Below are 15,925 nucleotides of genomic sequence, written 5' to 3'. Positions count from 1 at the left end.
CAATCGAAGGTCGCCTTCCTTAAGAAATCACACCTAACCAGCGCATATGCTCATCTCATCCGTGAACGCTAATACGCAAATTTAATCGTATCCATACCTTCTGCATCCCTACAGCGACCAGGACAACATCCGTCAATCCGCTTGACACGTAGCATTCTCAGTGACTCAATATTCACCCTAAGAGCACGCTAGTCACGAAAATACACAGGGACAGGCATGTCCATTCTGTGAAGCCGATTCCCACTCGGCAAACTAGTCTAACAGTCAAATTTATACGGCATTGACAGAACATAAAAACTCACTAAAACAAATACGTGTCAATCTTCTATCCTCACACAACAACACATAATTAATACCTCCTTTACTGATATTTCACACACACGCACACACACACACACACACACACACACACACACACACACACACACACACACACACACACACACACACACACACACACACACCATTTTTTTCTATTAGCAATGCGTGACTTCAAGCCACTGTCCTGTGGTTGCAGTAGCCATATCTATGGAGCACAGCTGTACAGACCAAGGCTCCTTATCTTCCCTCTTCATCTTCTCTGGCGGGTGGGTAAACTCCTCCGTCCTCCATACCGTACAGCTCCGGCTTTATCTGCTGTCTCCACACAGCTGGCCTTGTCCTATCGCTCTGGGGCCGTCTCACCTGTCCCCACGGGGGGTTGATGGAACAGCCGTGTAATCAACGGCTGTAAGCGCTGTGCTCCAGAGGCTGAATGACCTACATGTTACTCTCTCTCTCTCTCTCTCCGTCTCTCACTCTCTTTCTCTCTCTCCGTCTGTCTGGGTGCCTGCATATGCTTAATAAAGCCCACAGGGCCGCCACTCAAACTGAACCGGTACGATAGAGGAGACATCTCACAGCAGAGATACGCATCTACTGCCCTGAAGAAATTAGTCTTTTCAATTCAATACCCGTAAATGGTAATCCTTTACCTGCATGCCAGTGATTCAAAAGGCATAAAAGGCCATTTAAAGTCTCTATAATTGCAAATAACACGCGCTCTATCTATCTACTGCAGAAGAAAGCAGTCTTTTCAATTCATCACACGTTCTTTTAGAAATGGACCGGCTTGTGATCCGATATACAAGAGAACCTCATCTAAACTATCTTAAATTACAAATAAAAACACTTCGTTAACACACAGTGTGTGGTGCTGAGGCAGTTCAACTATGTATGTGGTTTATTGTAAACCATAAAAAGCTAATAGTATATTAGACTCGATGGCCCCGAGCTGCTATTGCCTTTCACAGAGCAGAAGTACATCAATCACTCCAGTCCCCTCAGTAATCCATGATAGCTGAGAGGAGCTTTACGCCTGCTGCCGTTTCCCACTGACTGAAACACTCTGGCACACAGCAACACACACACAGTCAACACACCACAACACACAACCACACACACACACACACACACACACACACACACCACACACACACCACACACACACACACACACACACACACACACACACACACACACACACACACACACACACACACACACACAGCAACACACACACACACACAGCAACACACACACACACACACACACACACACACACACACACACACACACACACACACACACACACACACACACACACACACACACACACACACACACACACACACACACACACACGAAAACACACACACCACACACACCACCACACACACACACACGCACACACACACAGAGGCATCAGACAGGGCTGAAGTTGACATCTTAGTGGATAAAGCCCTGTCTGCTTCCCCACCTGTCTGTCAGTACAGTCTGCTCTGTCCCCTAGAGACTTAGCCTTTGGAGGGGGGGTCTGCTAAGCTAACATATGGAATTGTTTTAAGATGGTCATACCATGGAACATTTAGCTATTTGATTTTCCATTTTAGGACCCCTGTACAGTAGGTATCAAATAAATATAAAAGGATGTATGTTTTGAAGTGTCTCTCCTATATCTGTGAGGTATAAGAAAGCTCAGGGAAGCTCTGACAAACACCGCTGTAGCTCCGCCACCTTCCAGCGCAGATGCGGAAGGCCGGCATTGGCGGATGCGGAAGGCCGGCATTGGCGGTTGTGGTGGATTGAGACGCAGCCCGTGCAGAGAAACAGAAATCTCTAGCTTAAAGAGACGGATTTTGGACGGGGATTTTTTTTATTATGCTAATGCTATTTCAGAGTGGGCGCGGACATTGACTTTGTCAAGATATGGACGGGGAGTCTGTGAGACAAAACACTGCGAGTGAAGCAGAGCCGACTAAGGAGGCAAAGCCTGTGCTCTCCCTCCCTTGTACCTTCAACTGAGGTTTGATTCTAGATAGCTCTAGGAGGGGAGATGAGATACTTTGCCCCTTCAACTACGTTTCATAGAACCACGGGGCGTACATCTGTTGAAACGTGTAAGTCTTCAACAAATGGCAGTGATTTGGTCTAAATCTTGCTTCCCTAAATCACACCTATAAAATTTCAACCAAGTAATTGTTTGATTTTATGGTTGGACAGGAAGTATTTTCGTTTTTTTCCCAGCACTCTTTGTCAATAGAGAGAGAGAGCGAGAGAGAAAACAGGTTTCATCTTGCCATTTCACTCCAGTGCATTACATTTGTTGTGAGACGCGATGGTCGTCCTCTCGTGGGCTTTGAAGGAAAACACTGTTGTGTATCCGTCTGCAAACACAAAACAGATGTGGCACGCTCCATACATTCAATCCCTCCATCCCTGTGTCCCACGGTGCCCTTTTTTCTCTCCGAGTCCATTGACATTTCAAATTGCCGTGGTCTTGGAAGCATACAGTCATTGCTATGAACCAACAAAGTTGCTGTCTGTTGCTACAGCTTCTAACGATAATTCATATCGACTCTTTGTGAATGAACGGAGCTGTTGTGGACATGTGGTACTTCTTGGAGCTCCGGTTTGAAACTATCAACACTACAGTTCTGTTAAATAATTTGTTTGCGAACAGCTTTTGTTTACCAGTGTGTGTTTGTGAATGAATATGGATTTGCATGCTTTGTGTGCACGCAGGAGAGTAGAGGTTGACCCACCTAGCTATCTCAAGATGAATGCGCTTAACTGTAAGTCGCTCTGGATAAGAGCATCTGCTAAATGACTCAAATGTAAATGTAGAGGTTATGGTAGTTGAATTGTGATCAAATCTGTCTGATGAAATCATAAAAGGCTGTATGAATATCTAGCTATAGTTACAAATTGAATAGATGGATAGATCCACACTAACCAGGGCAGTGAGTATAAACAGCACACGCCACTGTGCAAAAACTGGTTTAATCAACATTGTTGCCACGTCATTTCAACAACAAAAATTAAATGTGGTGATGTTGAATCAGAAGAAAACTGTGATGGAATTTTTTTAAATTCACCCAACTTTTAACCTAAATCCAATGTCACGGTGAAATGTTTTGTTGATTTCATGTTGAATTCACGTTAGTTGACAACTTAACCGAATGTAAATCCAAAATTGATGTCTGTGCCCAGTGGGACAGCCTGAGTTAGTTAATATTCAGTTTGTTGATTGGAGATTAATTGTTCCATCTGGACCATCCTGGTGAAAATCTACTAAAGAGAAAATCCCTCCGTTCTCCTCTCTGGTGTTGACGTGTGTGTGTGTGTGTGTGCGTGCGTGCGTGCGTGCGCATGTTTCCTCTGCTTCGATAGGGCTCTGGTCAAAAGTATTGCACTATATAGGGAATAGTGTGCTATTTGGAATGCAGCCGAGAGCCCAGGGAGGACAGACTGGACCAGAGACCAAAGGGAGAGCTGGTTGGATGGAAATGTGATCAGTTTTCTCCAGGACTGTCATATGCCATCGGCATCCTCATTTATCTGGTACAACTCCTTTTGTTTCCTTCTTCAGGCTGTGTTCTGTTCCAGGATTAGTTAGCTAGGCTCCTCAGACTGATAGAGAGAGAGCAAGAGAGAGAGACAGAGCGAGAGAGAGAGGCAGAGAGAGACAGCGAGAGAGAGAGAGAGAGAGACTTGGTTCAGACCAAAATAAGCTACTATATGGGATAGCCTAATTATTCAAAGTCCTACTTTTTTTTAGCACACTATATGAGGTCTGTAGCAGTATATAGCAACTGCTGACTGGCCACAAAGAAAAGCACATTTTTGGGGGGAAGAGAGTGTAGGAGAGAGGAGGGATGGAGGGAAGGAGGAGAGCGAGCGCTGCAGTCGTCTACAGTCGCCGTACCGCTCCACAGGAGCTCTATGTGTTGACCCAGTTTATCTCTCAGGTGATTAATGCCACGTCACATCACACAAAGGTCACTCCAGATACCAGAGGACCACTTTATTTATCGCCTCCGGTTGTGGCTGGAAACACGTTGTGTGTGTTTTGTAAGGGGGGCATTCTCTGATTTAGAAGACCTGATCACGGGAAGGAAGGTGAACGTTCCCTCAGATACACCTGTCCTGAGAGATGAGGGAACGCAGACATCGGAGACGGACGTATCACTGACACACTGTGGTTCTGTGCAGCTCAGTTGGTGCAGTAGGGAGCATGGCCAAGGTCGCGGGTTCAGTTACCCACAATGCTGTAGTCACTTTGGATCGAAGTGTCCGCTACGTGGCACATCAAGATAAACCGTTGGTAGCGAGCCTGAGGTGTGCTGTTGCGTGTTCTACTGACTTGTAAAATGCAGATGAGAAAGTTATCTTTTCAAACTTCTCCAGTTTATCGTTTCATTCCAACGTGTTCCATAAACGGTCTGCCCCGCAGGCAAAATGCTACAACTGAATGCCATAATTTGATTACAACTGCAGGAGATTTGTGCTGCGTGTACCGTTTTGGGAGAGGCTATCTAAATTATAATCTCTGTTTACTGCCTTATACCAAAATACATTCTCCGAGGTATTTCAGCATGCTTACTTTTCCAGTCCAATTACTGGGCTAAATGAACCGGTGATTTTCTCCATAGATGCCAGCTGCAGTGTAAACGTTTTTTTCACTCTGACAGAAAACAGTTTGCTCTGTTTGGTAGGCCTACTGTCTGACTCTCATGAGGACGCATAGAGTCAGTGATGTGGAACCACTGGAGCGTCAACGTGCGGAACCGAGGGCTTTACACAAACACTTGTTTCTCAACGTCTTCTCTTGACTGAWGTCAGCAGCTCATCCTGTTGTTCTTGTACGCATTGTTTTATTGAGTTTGTTTATTAGGAATCGATAAGATGTCTGTTGTTGTGGTGATCAGCTTGTTAGTCGTATTGCAATGGTCTTAGCACCGCTGCAGGGTAAAGTTTCAGATATAGGATCAGTCTTAACCCAAACCAGTGTAGTGGGGAAATGCGTAACTGACCCAAGATCAGCCTCGATGGGCAACTTTACCCCGCACCCTCAGCACCATAAGAATGTTAGTTGGGTATCTACTGTGTTTCTAGGAACATGACATCACGCATGTTCAAGTGACTCAGGGAGTGGCCATGGGGTACCCAGGTGCTGTCCCTCTCATGTCATGTTTATGGCCACTGAACGAAACCTGCTTTAACCCACAAATCTCCACAACTCCCAAAAGATCCCCCTCAATTCCCAGCAACTCTTCGKCCCTTCTTTGGACACTGTGTTAACAAACCTCCACAGGAGCTTCAATGCCATACCACTCTCCTTCCATGGCCTCCAACTGCTCTTAAATGCTAGTAAAACAAAACGCTTGCTCTTCAACCGGTTGTTGCCCGCACCCGCCCGCCCGACTAGCATCACTACTCTGGACGGTTCTGACTTAGAATATGTGGACAACTATAAATACCTAGGTGTCTGGTTAGACTGTAAACTCTCCTTCCAGACTCCAATCCAAAATTAAATCTAGAATCGGCATCCTATTTCACAACAAAGCCTCCATCACTCATGCTGCCAAACATACCCTCGTAAAACGGACTATCCTACCGATCCTTGACTTCGGCGATGTCATTTACAAAATAGCCTCCAACACTCTACTCAGCAAACTGGATGTAGTCTATCACAGTGCCATCCGTTTTGTCACCAAAGCCCCATATACTACCCGCCACTGCGACCTGTGTGCTCTCGTTGGCTGGCCCTCACTACATATTCGTTGCCAAACCCACTGGCTCCAGGTCATCTATAAGTCTTTGCTAGGTAAAGCTCCGCCTTATCTCAGCTCACTGGTGCGGAAGGGTAGCCTAGTGGTTAGAGTGTTGGACTAGTAACCAGAAATTTGCAAGTTCAAATCCCTGAGCTGACAAGGTAAAAATCTGTTGTTCTGCCCCTGAATGAAGCAGTTTAACCCACTGTTCCTAGGCTGTCATTGAAAATAAGAATTTGTTCTTTACTGACTTGCCTAGTTAAATAAAGGAAAGACTGGTCACCTTAGCAACACCCACCCGTAGCACGGACTCCAGCATGTATATTTCACTGGTCATCCCCAAAGACAACACCTGCTTTGGCCGCCTTTCCTTCCTCTGCTGCSAATGACTGGAACGAATTGCAAAAATCACTGAAGTTGGAGACTTATATCTCCCTCACTAACTTTAAGCATCAGCTGTCAGAGCAGTTTACCGATCGCTGCAGCTGTACACAGCCCATCTGTAAATAGCCCATCCAATCAATTACCTTCCTCATCCCCATATTTGTTTTTCTGCTCTTTTSCACACCAGTATTTCTACYTGCACATCCTCATCTGCACATCTATCACTCCAGTGTTAATTGCTAAATTGTAATTACTTCGCCACTATGGCCTATTTATTGCCTTACCTCCTTACTTCACTTGCACAGATTTTTCTATTGTGTTATTGACGTTGTATGTTCGTACGTTTGTTGATCCCATGTGTAACTCTGTGTTGTTGTTTTTGTCACACTGCTTTGCTTTATCCCGGCCAGGTCGCAGTTGGCCTACCTGGTTAAATAAAGGTGAAAATAAAAATTTAATAAATAAAACTCAGAGGAAAGACCTCACATACTGCAGGCAGCCCATTAACCACTGACATCATCCATTCCCTCACAGTTTTCCTATTTGTTTCCCCTTATTGCTTATGTGAAATATTGAAATGAGATTGGCATGACGCACATAATAAACTAATAGACATAAATCCTCTTAGACATGGCTTTACACCAATGAGTCAATGGCTTTGGTCATCTACTAATATGTTAAAATAACACACAACACTTCTAGTATAATACCGCCCTGCTTATAGTGAGKTATTATMTGATTAACCACATGACAAAACTGACAAGCCAACTGCCTAATGGGTCTGTGTCTGACAAACCTCTCCTGTCCTCTGTAGCTTTTGTCTTTACATGAATTCAGTAAACAGTGTTACAGTAACTTTAACTTMCCCTGTTTTTTACACGAAGGAAAAGCCCTACATCAACAGTAGTCACATAGTACTTTACAGTAACTGTTATCTTCCAGTATCTTTACAGTAACTTTATTTCAAACTCTATTATCTCCTGTCCTGTACAGGTGAATGGAAAGGACCTCTCCAAGGCCAGTCATGATGAGGCAGTCGAGGCGTTCCGCTCTGCTAAGGACCCCATTGTGGTGCAGGTCCTCAGGAGGAACACTGCTGGCCGCGGCGGCCATGTTGGCTCCACTCAGGAAGTGGGCGTGGTGGACGTGGTGGACATGTGCACGCAGACAGACATCACCTTCGAACATATCATGGCCCTGGCCAAGCTCCGAGCCACCACTCCTCCCGTGCCTGACATCTGCCCCTTCCTGCTGTCTGACAGGTAAGATCTGATCTGGGCCTTTATTCATAAAGCGTCTCAAAGTAGGAATGGTGATCTAGGATCAGGTCCCCAGTGTCCATGTTATCWTTTTCTTTATGACAAAAAAAGCTCAACTGATCCTAGATCAGCTCACATATGGCCCTTCTGTGTGACAGGTAGACTAGCTCTGATCCGAGCGACTATAAATAAATAATGTAGTACTTTAGCTAAGAAGACTACAAACATAAATCCACCTGAGATTGGGGTTTCATTGTTTATTCACACAGTGCAATAATATTTCAAGGCTTGAAGCTTAATTGCAATGCCAAAGAGACCAAGTTCTTGTTGGCTGTCAGAAAATCCAGTCTTACAACATCTATACTCGAGGTAGACCCTCACAATGTAGAGGGTTTCAAGTATCAACTGGGGGTTTCCTTGAAGACAACAAAATAAAATGGTTTCAGTCTTTTCTCTTTCCTTTTGTTTTTCTTCATATTGTATTCATCTCTAAGGGGAGGAAAACTAAAATCAAGATAAAGTTTAGCATGAAGAATGTCTGTATTTCTTCTTTCGGGACTGAGACGGTGAAATATAAGCTGTTCGGGGGCTTCTCTACACGACGCTGAGAAGTTAATTGCGACTCTGTGAACGAGGGATACAGTATATTAAGTTGCTAATTAATTCCAACAACATCCCATGGATAATTAATTGTCTTGGATTCAAGTATCCAATGTCTGTTAAAGGTACATTACATTAACCAAGTATCCAATGTCAGGTGGAGGTACATTAAATTAACCAAGTATCCCAATGACAGTTGGAGAGTTGGAGTTGCTTGTAGCGCTGTTGCGGTGACTGTATTCCCGCCACACCGGTTACAAGTCATGAAGGCAATCAAATTCCACGTGACCGTTTAGTCACGGTAGTTAGGCTTCTCCAAGCTCTGATGCTRCTCATGGTCATTAGTAGCRTACCAAACTTGCTAACTGCCTGGCACTCAGCTCTCTATTGTCCCTTTAATCACTCTGACATCAATGCAAATATAATCGAAAATCGAATCAAACACTCATGAGCTCATGTTGCGCAACATTTCATAGGCTATGCAATTGCATGAGAAAACAGAGTGATGACCTCTATTAAAAAGAGGAGGATCCCATCGGCTTTCTATAGGCTAGGCCTACTATATTTATTTCTCAACKTTCCTAATATTAAGCACATTGCTCATCTTTATAACAGGAATATAGCCTAGCTGGCTGGCATGAAAATGAATCACGGCTAAAGTGTCCTCCATTCACTATTTAAGTGCATGTGTCGCATTTTTTTAGGGTGCATTAMGGCCACAAAGGGAATGCCRCCGTGAAGACGAGATTAAATCAAARATAGGCTGATGGGTGACAATATTAGCCTATCACTTATATATTATCACTTGATAATGATGCCCAGCATAAGAAACATACATTTTTTTGTGAATCTTTACAATCATAGTCACACACCTCATGTAGACTAGCCCATAGGCCTATATGTTTTGATCACAACTAAAGGCGGCCAAAAACCTTTTTAAAGTGAAGCACATTGATCCGCTTTACAAGGGATTTAGAGCCTAACTGGCATACATAAGCATTGCGTGAGTTTCAAGTTTGGGGAAGATAATTTTTGCCMAAAAAATGTGTGCTCACTTTTGATAATGGTGTTTTTTCCTTCTAATGGACATTCCCGCTTATAGCCTACTGCCATGTGGGCATTGCTGCGCTGATAATGTGAAGAAATAGCCATATAGTTTATCAACATTTTAAGCTAAACGTTCTGATCTGTTGTGTCAGCCACATTGCGTAAAAAATATTTTTKGGATGCTAGTGGCTGTATTAATTTYGGATCTATTGCATCCCACAACTGTCCCAGACTATGTTTGGAATATTTATTTATTTCTCGCACAGAATAGAATAAGTAAACTTTTGTACTATGGGGGATAGTAGATTGACATAGGCTAGTGCTTTTGCTGTTCGTTAGGCCTAATCATCTTGTTGGCTGACAAAAAGTAAGTGTGGACAGTTCTTCCAATATCTTCAATATGCATCTCGGAATTAGATAAAGAAGCACGCAGTTGCGTCCCCGATGTGTCTGTCTTCACTTGTAGCCTGTGATTTAAGAACCGATCATGTGATGTAGAGGGCGCAGCATTCAGGGAAAAGGGCACAACAAAGGCAGGGATTTTTTTATGGTGCATTATGGCCACAAAGGGGATACGGTGAAATTYGAGGCATTATCAAGCGCTTGTAAAATTGGGAATAACAGACTAATGAAGTGTGTACAGCCTGCGCWAAAAAACAAAGCAGAGCTCATGCCTTTCAAGCAACTTTTTTCAAATCATCATTAGAGTCGCATCATGCAGTGTGTAGAACAACAAAAGCTACATTAATAACTCTAAATTAAGCATATAGGAGTACCTATTTTATTGTTAACCGCTCAACACAGAATAGCCGCATGTGTGCATTCCCTCAAATCGTTTGGAGAAAATATTTATATTTTATTCAGCTTTGTTCAATTGTATTCTTCATAGTATGAAACAATATAAAATAATGTGTAACGACTGGGTGTCGGAGTGCGAAGTCAGGCGCAGGAAGACAGAGGATACAATGATCAYGTTCATTTAATGAACCACTGACAAACAACGGCCACCACACTTGACACTGGGTGCTCCCAAATAAACTGCCCCAGACACGGGGAACGAAAACAGTTCAAGGAAAATGCACACTAATACAAACATGTAACGATCAGACTAACAAACACCAAGCTTACAAYAAAACAATCCCGCACAAAGAAACGGGCGGGCCGGCTGACAGATAAAGCCCAACTAATTACGAACAAACACAWAACAGGTGTAACCAATGAACACATAAGGAGGGGGAGGARAAAGATCAGTGGCAGCTAATAGGCCGGTGACGACGACCGCCGAGCGCCACCCGAACGGGAAGGAGAGCCTGCCTCGGTCGGAGTCGTGACATAATGCCACGGAATTCTTAGCAAAACTTGTCTGCTAAATGAACTAGTGTAGCCCACAGCCGTGTGGCATAGCCAAATCAGGACCTAACTTAAGGACAACTCAGAGTATGCTATTCTGTTCTTCTGAAATAGACTACATTTTCTTCAGATCATGCTTCTTTAGACCTGTCTAAAATAAATAATGGATTTATTGTGGCTATATTACACAGATTTATATATATATAATATATATATATTTAAATGTAGATGTTCCAAAGGTCTGCAATAGTGTGGAAGCCAGGAGATGCTAAATGTGTTTATGTTCATTAACAGTCAATAACCGTGAGACCAAAAGCTTTTTGCTTGACAATTACCAGCTGACGAAATTTTGTGACCGCCACAGCCCTAGTTACATGAAGTGCTTAGTCTTTAGAGATTAGATATTTTTTTTTTATACTAGTCTGTAATAAAAGACACATATCACATGTTTTCAGAAAGAAACGTGGTCTTACGCTTTGAGCAATCTACATGTGTCACTGCTGTACATCAACCCACAGCATGACCAGACCCAACCCTTTAAACCTGACGAGATCCAACCCTTTGTTCCTTCATAATATAAGACATTTTCTCCATAACTCAGTAGCACCACGACCCACAGGGCCTGCTTGTAATAATTGGTGCTGCTTGGCACAGCCATTTGGTTTCATGGAAGGTTTACAAGGTGATTAAACAGAATGGGTTAATAAAACCAGGCAATACAGTGCAACATTCATTCACAGCCTAGTTATAGCCCCGGGCTAGACTCCTAAATGTAATCAATGTGACCCATAAAAGAGACATTTTCTCCTCCTCATCTGCGATTCAGGTTGCAGACGCCAAGATTACGGCACATTTATAGACACAACAAATGTTTGTTCCCCGGGTTTTGAACGTGGCAGTAAAGCTGTGTGATTGTGTTCAATGTGCACACACACACAAACGCAAACAAACACACACGGCCAACAATGGTACGATGTGCTGTAATATTGTAGTGCCACAGGGATAAAACATTTTGACGTTTACAAGGCTCATTTTGTCACCAGAAGATGTTTTGGGACAGAATAACACGTGTTTGTGTGTACTCACAGACGCAATGAAATTGAATTATAATGGAAATAAAATTCAATATGCTCAACAGTGTGCAAAAGTGAATGCTTCATGTCAAAGATAGCGTGTGTGTATTTGATAGCACTCATTATGATCTAAAATTACCCTTACAAACCCCCAAAGCAAAGCTGTTTTGCTCTGTGCATGAGATACATAAAGTAAAATATTCACTGTGAGAGAGAGAGAGAGAGAGAGAGAGAGAGAGAGAGAGAGAGAAGAGAGAGAGAGAAGAGAGAGAGGAGAGAGAGAGAGAGAGAGAAGAGAGAGAGAGAGAGAGAGAGATGAGAAGAGGAGAGAGAGAGAAGAGAGAGAGAGAAGAGAGAAGAGAGAGAGAGAGAGAGAGAGAGAGAGAGAGAGAAGAGAGAGAGAGAGAGCGAGAGAGAGAGAGAGAGAGAGAGAGAGTAGAGAGAGGAGTAGAGAGAGAGAGAGAGAATATATGCGTGCAACAGCTATCGCAGCATCATCCTAGACAGCACTGACATCCTTTCTTCCTCGCCTCCTAGCGGTCCCATGCAGGAAAAAGACAAAGAAAACTGTCACTTACAGTCAGTGTATGTAAGAGAGCGATTGTGTGAAAGAGAGAGAAACTCCCTCTCAGTAGCAGTGCATGGATAAAATCACTGGGGAAGCCAAGCCAGGAAAAAAGCCATGTTACAACATATGTTGTGATCAATGCCTTGTTTGACCTATAACCCATTTGTTCATACGCCACCGTGATATACAATAAGGCCATTTTTTATTTAACCTCTATTTAACTAGGCAAGTCCGTTAACAACAAATTCTTATTTACAATGACGGCCTACACCGGCCAAACCCGGACGACACTGGGCCAATTGTGCGCCGCCCTATGAGACTCCCAATCACGGCCGGTTGTGATACAGCCTGGATTTGAACCAGGGTGTCTGTAGTGACGCCTCTAGCACTGAGAAGCAGTGCCTTAGACTGCTGCGCCACTCGGGAGCCAGACAACAGTCACGCAGTTGTTTCATCACAAAACCAGAGAAAAACATTTGTCTGGTGAAGTCCACAAAGCATATATTGCGTAACAAACAGTTACATGACCTACGACATGGTTAAGCAAGTTAACGTTTTTGACGGTTTACTAAACAACTACTGATTTAGAACCACAGAGAGTTACAGCAAGTCAGCACAAAGAAAACAGGTGATATCCTCATGAAGCTGGTTGAGAGAATGCCAAGAGTGTTGCAAAGCTGTCATCAAGGCAAAGGGTGGCTACTTTGAAGAATCTAAAATACAAAATATATTTGGATTTGTTTAACACTTTGTTGGTTACTACATGATTCCATATGCGTTACTAGATAGTTTTAATGTCTTCACTATTATTGTACAATGTAGAACATAGTTTTGTTTTTAAATAAGAAAAACCCTTGAATGAGTAGGTGTGTCTAAACGTTTGACTGGTACTGTATATATACATTATTCTGGGGAAGCCTTCCCTTGGCATCCGAATACATGCCACTGCTCCCTCTTAACTCATTTCTCGTTCTCTCGTTCTCTCTCTGTCTCCTTCCTATTTCTCTCTCTCCTTCTCTCTTTTTCCCCCTGACAGCTGTCACTCTCTCCACACCATGGAACAGGATTACTATGAGGGGAGAGCTGATGGAGGGAGGACAGAGGAGTTTGAGTATGAGGTAAGACTTGATTACACCTCCTGTCGTAGTTGTGAACAACGTTTGACAAACAAACAGAACACCCCCTGTCTCTCCCCACCCCCACCCCCCAAACACACACACCACATCTCATAACGGGGCTTTAGCAATAAGGGAAGGGCTCAGTTGTAATTGACTCCCTAGGGGAATGTGGTGACAGATAGATGATAGGTCACACTACACACGACAGACAGCTCAGGATATCTACAGGACCTTTTACAGCCACAGACGCTGCCAATAATGATGTACTACGAGATCTTCACGAGGGAATATTTCTAATATGTCATTGGTTATAACTCACTGAAAGTGTAGCAACCTCACACCCTTAACTTTGTCCTATTTGAGGCATCAGAGAGAAAAAAAGGTATCTGTCCTGTAAAATACTGAGGGCTCTATTTTTGTCTGGCGTTAAGGCGGCGCTAGTGTCAAACGTACGGTCTTTGGCGATTTCAACTTGTAAAAGCCAGCGCTCTGATATTTTCCAAACCTGGCCCCAGGGTTGGTAATTTACCTGTCTTATGCCATTGTGTTTGCACTGAGGTGGGAGGGGTGGAAATATTTGACGTCTGTCCTTAAAAAACACGCGACAACATGCCAATTTCAAATTTCTCAGAAGGATTCACCATCCATGGGTTTATGGTAGGAACGTGCATGGCTCAAAAGGAATGCAATTTTGTCTGCTATTTGTCTGCAAATATGATCTGTAAGATGGTTCCATGATGTTTATAAAATATTACATTTGTGAGCAGCGTAACGGTGAGTGGACATTCTACCTTTCTCTTTATATTGGATCTTTATCCAGATCCTTTGAAAAGTGTGGATGTACGTAAAACCCCCCATAGTCTAAAATGCCTTGTCTGTATTATACGTCAACAGGAAGCAATTATGGTGCCTGTAACTGTATTTACACATAGTCATGGTTGGGGAGTAATGGATTACATGTAATATGTTACATGTAAGGGATTACATAAACCGGTAACTGTAATCTGTTACATTACCAGCAAAAATATTGTAATCAGATTACAGATACTTTTGAAAAACTAGATGGATTACAGATGGATTACATGTAATATGTTACATGTAAAGGATTACATAAAACGAGGATAAAAAGAGGATTATTTTAAAATTCATTAAGGATGTTTGCAAAAAAAAAAAGTTTTACACTTCTCTGTTTTCTCAATGACATTCAAATCAGCATTGAAAAAAGGTGCACGTTTAAATTTGTTCCGCCTGAGCGAGTCTGACCACAAGTCAGAGACTACAATGATGACACACCAAATGTTTTTGATGGATCGCGGGAAAAGAGCAGAAATAGACTTTTGTAGGCTACAGTCCAAGCTATGTCTTCCAATGGTGCGACTGCTGTTGGCATCCAAAGATTATCCAACTTGAATAAACGCTTGCAGGTAAGGATGACAGCAGTGGTGAAGTCTACGGCCATACGGATATCACTTATTATTGATGTGAATTTCACTGCTGCTCTCTCATCACTATTTGCACCTTAAGATTGTGGTTGTTGTGGATGGCTGTTCACAAATCTAAATGTGTATTTGAACCCAATAATGGTTGAATTCAAGAAGTTTAAGCTGCCTATCAATCATTGTTTTTTAAACCAATTGACAGCCAGTGAAAAATGCACTCTTGCAACAGCTGCATAGTGCGGATCCCAGCCTATGGAATAAAAGTGGGGCTTTTATTGCTCAATCTAATTCATGCTGATTTTAAAAAATCCATAGGCCTAATGGACACATGCTCAAACTCGCACACTTTTGATAGACTTAAAGGGGAAATCTGTAGTTGCTTGATCCATTTTGGGATTTATAAATTAAATTACTTATAATCCTTCGGAAAGTATTCAGACCCCTTGACTTTTTCCACATTTTGTTACGTTACAGCCTTATCTAAAATTGATTATATAAAACTAATTCCTCAGCAATCTACACCCAATACCCCATAATGACAAAGCGAAAACAGGTTTTTAGAAATTTTTGCAAATGTATTCAGACCCTTTGCTATGAGACTCAAATTGAGCTCCGGTGCATCCTGTTTCCATTGATCATCATTGAGATATTTCTACAACTTCATTGGAGTCCACCTGTGATAAATTCAATTGATTGGACATGATTTGGAAAGGCACACACCTGTCTATATAAGGTCCCACAGTTGACAGTGCATGTCAGAGCAAAAACCAAGCCATGAGATCGAAAGAATTGCCCGTATACCTCCGAGACAGGATTGTGTCGATGCACAGATCTGGGGAAGGGTACCAAAGCATTCCTTTAGTATTGAAGGTCCCCAAGAACGCAGTGGCTCCATCATTCTTAAATGGAAGAAGTTTGGAACCACCAAGACTCTTCCTAGAGCTGGCCGCCCAGCCAAACTGAGCAATCAGGGGAGAAGGGCCTTGGTCAGG

At 42.9% G+C, this 15,925-nt stretch overlaps 1 protein-coding gene across 1 annotated transcript in view; it reads left to right on the top strand.

Annotated features, from left to right (window-relative positions):
• Positions 1-15,925, top strand: part of LOC111953019 (PDZ domain-containing RING finger protein 4-like) — a 108,246-nt gene that overhangs the window by 44,166 nt on the left and 48,155 nt on the right. The window contains exons 2-3 of the mRNA XM_023972088.2: positions 7,473-7,741; positions 13,413-13,494. Coding sequence (XP_023827856.1) covers positions 7,473-7,741; positions 13,413-13,494 — 351 coding nt within the window. The remainder of the gene's footprint in view (positions 1-7,472; positions 7,742-13,412; positions 13,495-15,925) is intronic.

The sequence above is a fragment of the Salvelinus sp. IW2-2015 genome, linkage group LG26, assembly GCF_002910315.2.
Source record: "Salvelinus sp. IW2-2015 linkage group LG26, ASM291031v2, whole genome shotgun sequence".
Lineage (NCBI taxonomy): Eukaryota > Metazoa > Chordata > Actinopteri > Salmoniformes > Salmonidae > Salvelinus > Salvelinus sp. IW2-2015.
The sequence above is the reverse complement of the archived record's forward strand: the minus strand, read 5'-3'. Positions and strand labels throughout refer to the sequence as shown.